The sequence below is a fragment of the Esox lucius genome, chromosome 14 (genome assembly GCF_011004845.1).
Source record: "Esox lucius isolate fEsoLuc1 chromosome 14, fEsoLuc1.pri, whole genome shotgun sequence".
Classification (NCBI taxonomy): Eukaryota; Metazoa; Chordata; class Actinopteri; order Esociformes; family Esocidae; genus Esox; species Esox lucius.
Window position 1 is genome coordinate 6906375 of NC_047582.1, and position 12345 is coordinate 6918719.

The following is a 12345-nucleotide window of genomic DNA, read 5'->3' on the forward strand; positions in this document are numbered from 1 at the left end:
AGCAATTTGATAACCTAAACACCTAACAGGTGCTTGTTAAGGGGCTGTCAGGGAATCTGATCGGGATTCTGTGTGCTTGTTAATCTTTGTCAAGTACATGGTGTGAAGTGCACTTTGTTTTTAACGTTTGAGAAGAATCTAACTGACATAATGTTCACTCCCTTAGGTGGTACTTTGCAGCAATTTCCATGTCAGGGGCATTCTCTGTCACCTTCTCTGTCATCTTTGCGTATGTTGCCGATGTCACAGAGGAGCATGAAAGAAGCACAGCATATGGACTGGTAATGCTTATTTTGTTTGTTATTTTTGAAGGGAAATCACACGATTCTAAACGTTAACAGTATATTTCCAATTCTGTTTGACAGGTACTGTATTTAGGTGATGTATTGTGTTTCTATCTGGGTGGCGCATTGTGTTCTTTTTTTGTTGAGGATAGATTTTGTGTCATGTTTCAGCAAGCCTATCCTTCACACATAGCTTTCATATTATGCAGTTGTGTCAGGAAGGTTCCCCTGAGATCACAAAATGCAGTATATTATATCCAATTCAATTCTCCCATTGTATCCTTTTTTGTGTTGTTGGCACCCTGGTGTTAAATGAAGAATAACATTATTGAACATTCATTATGTTTCCTTTTGTGAAATGTAAAAAAAACAAAACATTCCTAACAACTGGGCCATTGACAGCTATTAGCTTTAATACTAAAAATAAACCACTCGAAACTTCCGTAAAACCGTGACAATGGTCACTGACTGGACCATCTGGATGAAATGTAAACAGACGGAGAAACAATGTTAGTTTGTAATGCACACCTGGTCCTCTGTGTCGGTAGGTGTCAGCTACATTTGCAGCCAGCCTGGTGACAAGTCCAGCCATTGGGGCATACCTGTCTGCGTGTTACGGTGACAACCTGGTGGTGTTGGTGGCTACGTTGGTTGCTCTGGCAGACATCTGCTTCATCCTGCTGGCTGTGCCAGAATCCCTGCCAGAGAAGATGAGACTCAACACTTGGGGAGCACCAATTTCCTGGGAGCAGGCAGACCCATTCCAGGTGAGTGCAACACCGTGCCATGCTGAGCTATGCTAGACACGTAGTGCTAGGCTACCTAGCAAAAATTCCTTCATTAATGGCTTCATTAATACATATAAACTTTTAAATGATTTACTTTCTGCTGTTTGCAGTCCATGAGGAAAGTTGGGAAGGATCCGACTGTTCTTCTCATCTGCATAACAGTGTTCTTGTCCTATCTGCCTGAGGCTGGCCAATACTCCAGCTTCTTCCTCTATCTTAGACAGGTAAATGTCAAACTTCCTGAACTCTTCCTAAAGCACCGCACCGTCTGACAGGAAACATGAGATTCACAAAAATAAAACAACATATTAATCTCTTCAGCGGCAATTAAGAAACGCATGCCAGAGTGGCATATTACACATTTTAACATTATCGTCTAGAGAAAATACAACACAGCAAAACAAGATCAGTTTTTTTTACTGTTGTTTCAGTGGCTGCAATTGTACAAAGGATATTCTTTTCAGATGTACTTGCTCACCTCACTCTCCACTGAGCATAGCCTCATCAAGCATAGTGGAGGTAATACTCTTGGACATTTGGAGCAAAGGAAGACCCTTACTCTGTCCCGCTATCCCCGCCTTAGGTCATTAACTTTTCATCTGCAACGATCGCTGTGTTCATTGGCGTGGTTGGTATCCTCTCCATCATAGCCCAGGTACGTATATGACACAGTTATAACTCTGACCTTATGCAACTCCATTTAATTATGCCTGTGGGGACTATATTGTGTTAATTAATAATCACTTATAATCTAATATTAGGTCATCAACAAGTCTTTAAATGTTTTTGTCTTGAAGATATCAACCCAGCCTTAGCCTGTCCTGCACTACAACATTTTTAATAAAAGCATTTTAACATAATGTAGCAAATCGTGTAATTCCTACAAAAAATATTTCTAACACATTTTCTTCCAATAAGCCTGAAATTAGTTTGTGCTTTGTATGGCTTAGGATATTCAAAACAAATTCAAATTTGTTTTTTCTGGAGTTTAGTAGTCATGTTCAGATAGTCACAGACAAAATGGTATGTCAAATTCTGAAAATGTTTGCCTGTACTTATGTTTGTCATGTACAACTGATATCCTCGAAGAATTCCTACTTTTAATTAAAAACGTTTATTGAATACAACCACCAAATCTTTTCGCAATAGAATCTAAACTTATGATGAAAGTATGCCTAGGTTGCTCTGTCTCCAAATACTAATTTTGCAATCAAATCATAGACTCTAACGACAAGATTGTGTTGACCAATTAAATTGGTCAGGTCCTCCAAGGTCTCGGGGCTTGGTTTAACAATGAAACACGGAAAAAGTTGTTCATGTTTAATATAGTAATGTTTTCTTAACATCTGAATTGGAAGAACTCCTGGTATTGCAGGAAAATTATAAGTACTGATAAATGTTTTCAGAATCGACTGTTGACTTTGTACTTGTTGCTACCATATTCCAGTAACCTTAATAAATCCTCAACTCGAGATCAAACGAACAAATTCAGTGAGCTCAGCTAGAATTATGTGCCAATTTCTGATGTAATAACGGCTTTAGATTTACATTTGGGGTTTGATTCATGTATATTTTCCCCCTTCTTGCAGACACTTATCTTGACAGTCTTGATGAGAACTATCGGAAATAAGAATACAGTTTTACTGGGTCTGGGCTTCCAGATACTTCAGCTGGCCTGGTATGGCTTTGGATCAGAACCATGGTAAGGTTAACCCCATATTATCTATAGTGAATTCTGTAAGTTCTACAGAGCTGTCCTATGGATACAGTTTGCAAACGTGTGTGTGAGTGTGTGAGTGTGTGAGTGTGTGAGTGTGTGTGAGTGTGTGAGTGTGTGTGAGTGTGTGAGTGTGTGAGTGTGTGTGTGTGTGTGAGTGTGTGTGTGTGTGTGTGTGTGTGTGTGTGTGGGAGTGTGTGGGAGTGTGTGTGAGTGTGTGTGAGTGTGTGTGTGAGTGAGTGTGTGTGAGTGTGTGTGTGTGAGTGTGTGTGAGTGTGTGTGTGTGTGAGTGTGTGTGTGTGAGTGTGAGTGTGTGTGAGAGTAAGTAAGTAACCGACTGGGTCCGAACATGATCATCAACAAAAAAAACATCTAATGCATTAGTAGTATTAAGATGATGTCATGACACCTTGAATAATGCAAATGAAGTCCTTTTCCATTCGTTTGTAAGTTTAACCCAGGGGTGCAGCAAAGCGTTTGACAGCTATGTGGAAAATTCTGGCGCAGATTGTTTACTTAAAGTTATTTGCTTCTTCATTTCAGTGTGTTTAAACCCATTTTAGAATTGTTTTGCAGTGTTATGTTATGTAATTTCACAACTTTATTATTTAATAGACAAGTGTTTAAGTCGCCTATTTGTTGCATAAACTCTGTTCGACAAAAGAAAGAAAAATTCGCCCATTAAAAAAACACTCACCCATAACCTTATAACCACTGACAGGTGAAGTGAATAACCCTGATAATCTCGTCATCATGGCACATGTTAGAAGCAGGAAAAATGGGAGTAAGGATCTGAGCGACTCTGACAAGTACCAAATTGTGACTGTGTCACGCCCTGATGTGGTGTGACACAGCCTGTTGTGTCACACCACCTGTTGTCATGTCTCCACCCTCCACCAGGTGTCACGCCCTGATGTGTTTCACCTGTTGTCATGTCTCCACCCTCCACCAGGTGTCACGCCCTGATGTGTTTCACCTGTTGTCATGTCTCCACCCTCCACCAGGTGTCACGCCCTGATGTGTTTCACCTGTTGTCATGTCTCCACCCTCCACCAGGTGTCACGCCCTGATGTGTTTCACCTGTTGTCATGTCTCCACCCTCCACCAGGTGTCACGCCCTGATGTGTTTCACCTGTTGTCATGTCTCCACCCTCCACCAGGTGTCACGCCCTGATGTGTTTCACCTGTTGTCATGTCTCTACCCTCCACCAGGTGTCACGCCCTGATGTGTTTCACCTGTTGTCATGTCTCCACCTTCCACCAGGTGTCACGCCCTGATGTGTTTCACCTGTTGTCATGTCTCCACCCTCCACCAGGTGTCACGCCCTGATGTGTTTCACCTGTTGTCATGTCTCTACCCTCCACCAGGTGTTCCTGGTTCCCCGTTAAATACTCCATCTGTGTATTTAACCCCTGTTCTCTGTTCTGTCAGTTGCCAGATTGTCTTGTCTAGTACAGTCGTTTCCGGTGTACCTTGTTTCTAGTGTTCTCCCCGTTGCCCATTTCGCCTATCTGTCTTCCCTGTGTTTGGATTCTGCCTGTTTGTTTCCCCGACCGACTCGGCTGTTTGACGCAGTGTACCTCTGCCATTGTGTTTTGTTGCCAGCCTTTGCATATCTACTGCCTACGAGACTGCTTTTCCCTGAACCTGTTATTAAACATTTCATACGGAATCTATCCTGCCTTCATGTCTGCATTTGGGTCCACTGTTCATTCTTGTGTCAGATGGCTACACGACTGGGTCAGAGCATCTCCAGAACTGCAGCCCTTATGAGGTGTTCCCAGTCTACAGTGATCAGTACCTATCAAAAGTTGTCCAAAAGCGGAGGAAACGGCAACAGGATCATGGATGGCCATGGCTCATTGATGCACGTGGGGAGCGAAGATTGGCCTGTGTGGTCCGATCCAACAGACTAGCTACTGTAACTCAAATTGCTTACAAAGTTAATGCTGGTACTGATAGAACAGGGTCAGAACACATAGAGCATCACAGTTTGTTGTGTATGGGGCTGCCTAACCGCAGACCAGTCAAGTTGCCCATGCTGACCCCTGTCCACTGCCTGAAAGGGCCTACAATGGGCACGTGAGCATCAGAACTGGACCGTGGAGTAATGGAAGAAGGTGGGCTGGTCTGATGAATCATGTTTTATTTTATATCACGTGGATGGCCGGGTGAGTGTGCGTCTTTAACCTGGAGAACACATGGCACCAGGATGCACTATGGGAGGCAATGTTCTGCGGAGGCAGTGTGATGCTTTGGGCAATGTTCTGCTGGGAAACCTTGGGTCCTGCCATTCATGTGGATGTTACTTTGACACGTACCACCTACCTGAGCATTGTTGCAGACCATGTGCACCCTTTCATGGCAACAGTATTCCCTGATGACATTGGCCTCTTTCAGCAGGATAATGCGCCCTGCCACAAAGCAAAAATGGTTCCGGAATGTTTTTTAGGAACACATCAACGAGTTCATGGTGTTGACTTGGCCTCCAAAGTCCCCAGATTTCAATCTAAACGAGCATCTGTGGGATGTGTTGGACAAACAGGTCCAATCCATGGAGGCCCCACCTCGCACCTTACAGGACTTAAAGGATCTGCTGCTAACGTCTTTGTGCCAGATACCACAGCACACCTTCAGTGGTCTAGTGGAGTCCATGCCTCGATAGGTCAGGTCTGTTTGTGCAAAAGGGGGACCTACACCGTACTAGGCGGGTGATCAGTCAATGTTATAGCTGATCGGTGTATTTACATATATTCTAAGCCAAATTCTGTCCTTTACATACATATTTTAATAGTAAACAATGTGCATTAAAATGCACAGATAAATATCTCTTGTCCCATTGCATATTGAAGTTTGAAAATATAATGAATAGTTTGTGTATTTTTAACTGAATTAATTAACTAAGCGTTGAAACACTTTTTGCTACATTAGGTAGACCTACAAAATAGATTTAGAAGAAGCAAATAACTAGGCTATAATATTATATGCAGCAGTGCGTGAGGTGAACCTTTGCAATGCGCAGGCAAATTTAATTTACATTGCTTTGCAATTGCATGTTGTAAAGAGCAGTCATTAACAACATGGATTTACTGCTGGTTCCAAAGCCAAACACAACTGCACTGGCCTGGGTGCATTTTGGTTTGAAGCCAAATGAAACAGATGAGCCTGATAATTTGGAGGAGGTGAATTGTCGGATTTGCTCCAGAAAGGTGGCGATCGAAAGCGCAAACACCACAGGTCTGAAGAACCATCTCCGATTCACCAGGGGTTTTATTACAGTATTATTAGGCTACACCAGTGTTTCCCAACCAGGGGTACTAGGACCCCTGGGGGTGCTTGGCCTCTCCACAGGGGGTACTTGAAAACACTCATAGACACCATAGACTTACTAGTGAAATTAACATGAGGGGGTACTTCAGGGGTACTGAACATTTTGGGGGTACAGTAACTGAAAAGGGTTGGAAGACACTGGGCTACACTATAATAGTGGCATAACATTTTCAATATAGACAATTTAATAGTTAATATAGTTAATCACAATTATTTCTCTGACAATTAATTGTCAACTAAAATGTCATAAACATGACAGCCCTAATAGTGGGGACTCCTCTCATCAGCATGGACTGGACATCTTGTTAGAATTGAAAGAAGAAATGGATGGTGTAACATACAAGAACCTACTGCAAGATTACTTGCTTCAGTCCGCTAAAAAAAATTTCCTTGTGAGGAAATTCACCTTTCAGCAGGACAATCATCCCAAGCACAACAACAAAGAAACATTGGAGTGGCATAAGAACAAAAAGGTTTTTGTCCCATTGTGGCCCAATGATCTTAATTCCATTTAGTGGCACTATTGGAAAATTATTCCAGAAGCATTATCTAACCAACAACCTGGCGCAAATCACTTAGAGAATGGGCCAAAATCCCTCTAAAAGCTCAAATCAAAGCTAATACATACTTTCCCCAAAAAACGTAAAGCATTTACTGCAGGAAATGGTGACACTAACATATAAATAACAGGTTAATGTGTGTTTAATACTACTGCCAGCAACATATTTCAGAGTTCTTGTTTTAACAAGTACTTCCCAACATTGAACCAAAGTCACTGTACAATAATTACATTGAGTTTCAGTTTTCTAAAATAAATGCAGAAATATATATTTTTTTAATGATATGTTAGTAAGTAATGTGAAAGAATTGCAAGGCAAGGCCGTGTATATATCTTAGCTTAATTTACTGTAAAATGGTCAAGTACGTTTCGTAGCTACAGGGACATCTTTTTTGCTCATATCAGTATCAGTGAGCATGCTGGATCAGTGGCCCTGCGGGTGAGTCTCCCTAAAGTCCCATTTGGCTAAGTGGTCTCCTGCTCTGTGTCTGTCACTTACCGCAGTCTCCTCTGTGCCTGTCTGTGGTGTTTAGGATGATGTGGGCGGCGGGGGCGGTGGCTGCCATGTCCAGTATCACCTTTCCCGCGGTGAGCGCCCTGGTGTCACATAGTGCAGACCCAGATAAGCAAGGTGAGCCATTCCCTTTACAGTCTGTAATACATCCGTCTGTCCTCCCCCGGCGTTCCCTCTCTCTCTTCCTGTAATTCATCTATTTGTCCGGTTCTCCTGTCTCCTTCAACTGTTTGCCCCCTTTTGTCCTCTGATCGAATCGATAAGTCGTTATAATGTATGGAGGTTTTGGACTTGGCTTAGCGATGCCAGCTGCGGTTATTCATTTGTGTTTGACAAAATTACAGAGCCTCATTTATGGAAATCAACCATGTAGCTAAATGCGTTTGCAGTTTGTTTGCTTTCCACTTTGTCCCTGACTGAACATGAGGAACCTGTCCCCCATCAGGTTTGGTCCAGGGGATGATCACTGGTATCCGTGGCCTTTGTAACGGTCTGGGTCCAGCGCTGTATGGCCTTATCTTCTACATGTTCAACGTAGAGCTGAACACCATCGATCCCATCCAGGGAGAATACCCCATCGATCCTATGCCATTAAACCCACCGACTGAGGTAAATTGATTACTATCGAATCCAGCCATTAAGTAATTTCCATTCTGCCTTGAGGGCCTGCCTAGGTTCAACAATACAATGTTAAGACGTGAGGTTCCCTGTGGGAGCGTAGGAACATAGAATTCATGGGACCGGAATGTTGCTGGATTCTACAATATTAGAATAAAACATTTGACCTGTCTTTTAGATTATTTTAAACACTTAAAATGTATAGATTGACTGTAAATTGGTTAACCTTGTATAGGCCTCAACATACAGGCTACATGCAGTATACATATTTAATTTACCCCCCCCAAAAAAAAGGGTGATACTTTTCAATGTAGCTGTAATTCTATGAACCTACCCCAGTACCTGGATACAGCCCTTAGCCGTGGTATGTTGGCATTATACCACAGAACCCCAAGGTGCCTCATTGCTATTAGATATAATTAGAACTCTGGAAAGTAACTTTTTGTCATACCTGTGGTAAAGGGGCTGATATACTATGTCTTTCATAAAATTTGCATCAGGGCTTGAAGTTTCCTGTATACAATGACATTTTTGTCATTTAACAGATGCTCTTAACCAGAGCAACACACAGGAGCTTAAGGACAGAACATCTTATCATTTTCAGATTCAAACAGTCAACTTTTTGTTTACTGGTCAGAGGCTCTAACTGCTAAGCTACCAGCCCTCCCTATGAATGCCAAACGAAGTTCCTGCAGAAAGGAGAGGATGTGTGTTTATAATATGTCTGTCCACACAGAAATCCCTGATCCCTGGTCCTCCGTTCCTCCTGGGCTCATGCACGGTTGTCGTGGCGTTCCTGGTGGCCTTGTTCATCCCCGAACACACCGAGACTCCGGTGGTGGCCTGCGCTGACTCCAAGGAGACCTCCATGTTAGCCGGCGTCCACATCAACACCCCGTTGCCTGGCAGCGACGAGGACACGCCGGCGCCGACCAGCGACGAGGACTTTGAGCCCTTGCTGCAGGACAGTGTCGTGTGACCGGAGGAGAGCGAAGGACAGCAAGCGGCTCATTCACAGCAAAGGGAATGACCCGCTAACGCGCCCCGTATGTAGCCTATCAATGCCCAATGGAGGAGAAACAGAGAAAAACACACGGATGGTACAGGGGCCTAGCTAACTAACCTCAATTTTGTGTGCTATTCCTCCACCCTTGCACAAGCAGCCATTCCTCCATCTATGCCCCTGTACTCGCTCCTATCCCATTAGGAACTAGTGTTTATTTATTTGGGAGGATTTGATATGCTGATTATGATTTTGTGATGTGTCAGTGGATGGATTCCACCCAGTGTTTTTTTGGGGGTTTTCACCTATAAGACTCTGGACCTAGTTTTTTCTTTAAGAGTCTGAAGGTAGAGGTAGCGGAACCAAACTGGTTACTGGTTTTAATGATACCATTTCAACCAGCTTTGCCCTCTGGAGAGAATTTAAATTTTTTAGTAAGATGCGTACCTGCGATAGAAGATCTTCACTTGTCATCATTTACTCGTTTTAACACTGAGCGATACCTCAATACACTGAGGTTTAATGTGTGAAACTTAACATAAACTTTCAACGACTGTTTTATAAAGGAGTCCTCATTTCCTATGAGCAGCCAATAAGGTTATGACTATTGATGGGATGAGATGAAAGTCCGATATTTTGTGGGAGCTTCAGTTAACAAGCCTTATGACCACTCATGCTATGGCGTTATATCATTGTCTAATAATGGGTTGGGACATGGGGGGTGGGGACAATAGGATAGTAGGGGAGTTGGCATAGGAACATTTGATCTTGGTGTCATTTTTCACACCAACATCTTAGAACAGTTTTGGTAATTTTACCACAGTGTTACTGTATAGTAAGAACTGATGCCAGAATTGTTGCTGAGGGTTTTGGTTTCACACAGCAGGTTGTGGTTTCTATTCAGTCTGGGAATTTGCAATTGTTAGTGTACTAAGCATTTATTTGTTTTTTTTTAACTAAAAGTATATAATTTATAACATGTATTTATGATGTATTTTATTTATTCTATGCATAATGTATAATGAATATTGCTAACATTCTGCTTCACACTGACCAACATGGCTAGGCTGCTCTAGTAGTAAAAATATTATATTTACATTTGAGGGAGATTTACTTTTCTTTTTATAGCTTTTGCGGAGGATTCTTTTTTTTAAGTATAACCTTTTCATGGTTCGGTTTCCTTTTTTTAAGTTGGTTGGAAACAAATCATGAATTTCAATCATTGTTTATATCTCTTCACTACATACAGTATGTCACTGTGTTTTTGTTACCCTTATATTTTTTACATAGTTTACTCATGATGTGGAAAACAAACACTAGTTGAACTCAAATAGTTTGAAAAACCCAGGTTCTGTAGAATAAGAGAGAGCAGTTTCACCTGGTTCAGATGGCAGCCATTTTATTTTTGTACATAATCATCCTCTTTTCTGTGAGGTTGCCACAGTGTGTAAATGTCCATATTGTATATGTACATATTGAATTAGGGTATTAGTCCTGTATCCTTAGGTTTTTGAAACCCGTACCCCTCCCTCACATGAATAACAATGCCATGTTGTTTTGCATAATGTGAATGAGACAGTGACGTGCGCTATAGAACTATTATGTAAGAGGTCTGATGCCTGTGTCAGTTTGAGTAAGAAGATTCCCTTTAGGATGCATAACACGTTTTAACAGTCAACTCTCATGGGAAGTCTGGATTCATGAAAAATACTATAGAATTAGAATGCTAAGAAAACGTGTTGTACTTGTATGTGAACTTTTTTTTTGAAGTGTTAACAGTATATTACAAACAAAGTGACCAATGGGAGCGTCTGCTACACACGTGACTTCCTGTCGCTCTCTGAAACGATGCGATAGGCATCATAAACCGTTTCATTCCAGACACTTTTTAGTTGTGCCCAGACAGTAGAAAGTGTTTGCACCTGGCAGTTGGCTAGTCATGTCCTTGTTCTGGGACCTCTAAGCCTGTTCGTAACAGCACAGGAAATTATTTAATTGAGCAGGAGAAGATAGGAAACGTTATCTGTCACCTCCAACCCCAATCCTGTTGTGAAGTATTTGGACCAAGAATCCATTAATTGATGTCACAAGGTTAACAGCTACTATCAGAGTGGATATTGTCAAATTTCCTCCTGTGTTGTATTGCGCCCAGCCTGTAAAAGTCCAAATGAATTATGTACAGTATTGTACATTAGTGTAGTTATGATGAAGACTATTGCATTGTAATGTATTGTAGATGTTGCGGAACAGTGTCCTGGAATGGTTTGAGTACATAAATATAATATCTACAGTACATATCTATATATATTTTTGGAAGTTTAAGAACTATATTGCCCATAAATGAGAAATGCCCACATCTCCTCAATGACTTTTGTTTTCTTTTCTGTAACATGATTCTAACAATATTTTCTCATCGTCACGTCGACATCATAGTGTTAGTAGGATGTTCACGTCTAACGTGAGACAACATGTAACACCATACCACCCCCATGTCTGTATATGCACCCAGCATCTTTCAGAGGATTAGTATACAAACGTGCCTAAGAAGTAAACGTTCATTTTTCAAAATAAGAACAAATGACTAACCCCCCCCCCCGAATTACATGCTACTCTTTTGAAAGTGCACTTGTTTTAACCACGGCCCTTGAGGATCTGGTCAAAAGTAGGGCACTAGGTAGGCTAGGGAATAGGGTGTAATTTGGGACAAACTCGATGTAAATAACTGATGGTGTACATGAAGTGGATGTTATTTCTCATGACAACACCAACCAATGATATGTACGTGGGCTATGTAAATACACTTCTTATGTCTTGTCTTGAAAAAAAGAAAGCTTGAATTGTTAATAAAAAAAATAACCTGACAAAGCTGGCTGTGCGTTGTTTTTAGTTGATGCATCATAGTCATTGAGCAAATTCCAGTCATTGATGATTGCATCCATTTACTACGTATAGTATGGCACTTTTCTTTGTATCCATTTATGTTAGCAAGGGGAGTGGATGAATGAGCCAATAGGAAGCTAGGGAAGAGTATTCATTCATTCAAGTATTCAAAATGACGTGAGGGACAGGTTGGGCACTTTGCTAGGACAACAGGGATAACAACACTATTCGGAGATGATTCTGATTCGTACGATAGTGTTGTGACATCTTTAGTGACCTCATAGCCCACACAGTCCCCTACTGTCCCTCTAACAACACTTCCAGCAGCATCAGTTCTCCCATCCAGGGACCAACTGACCTTGCTGATGTTCAGAGGCGAGCCAGCGGTGGGATGCAGAATGCTGTGCTGCTGGCTATAACCATTCCATTTTTAAAGCTGTGTGTTCATATTCTGGCCAGTTGGTGGCAGTGTTGGGCTGTGTAGTTTTCAGTAGTTTCCTCAAGAAATCCTACTGGAATAAGTGCTGCGTGTGAGTGTTAAATGCCGATCATAACCGTGGTTGCCCTCAAGGCAGACACATATGACACTGTGTTGGGACAATTGTCACAACAGATAATCAGTTGGGGAAATATAGTTTTTGCCATGGTGAC

At 41.8% G+C, this 12345-nt stretch overlaps 1 protein-coding gene and 1 long non-coding RNA gene across 3 annotated transcripts in view; both read left to right on the forward strand.

Moving 5' to 3' along the window:
• Nucleotides 1-11675, forward strand: part of mfsd14ba (major facilitator superfamily domain containing 14Ba) — a 28141-nt gene extending 16466 nt beyond the window's left edge. For both annotated transcript variants that reach the window (XM_020053712.3, XM_010898278.5), the window contains exons 5-12: nucleotides 167-281; nucleotides 833-1051; nucleotides 1183-1296; nucleotides 1656-1727; nucleotides 2662-2774; nucleotides 7213-7310; nucleotides 7639-7802; nucleotides 8548-11675. In XM_020053712.3, the coding sequence (XP_019909271.1) occupies nucleotides 167-281; nucleotides 833-1051; nucleotides 1183-1296; nucleotides 1656-1727; nucleotides 2662-2774; nucleotides 7213-7310; nucleotides 7639-7802; nucleotides 8548-8790 (1138 nt within the window). In that variant the 3' untranslated portion in view covers nucleotides 8791-11675. The remainder of the gene's footprint in view (nucleotides 1-166; nucleotides 282-832; nucleotides 1052-1182; nucleotides 1297-1655; nucleotides 1728-2661; nucleotides 2775-7212; nucleotides 7311-7638; nucleotides 7803-8547) is intronic.
• Nucleotides 3891-4466, forward strand: LOC117595567. Its single transcript, XR_004576798.1, has 2 exons — nucleotides 3891-4001; nucleotides 4158-4466. It is a non-coding gene; the product is annotated as an uncharacterized LOC117595567 (long non-coding RNA).
• Nucleotides 11676-12345: the final 670 nt, after the last annotated feature.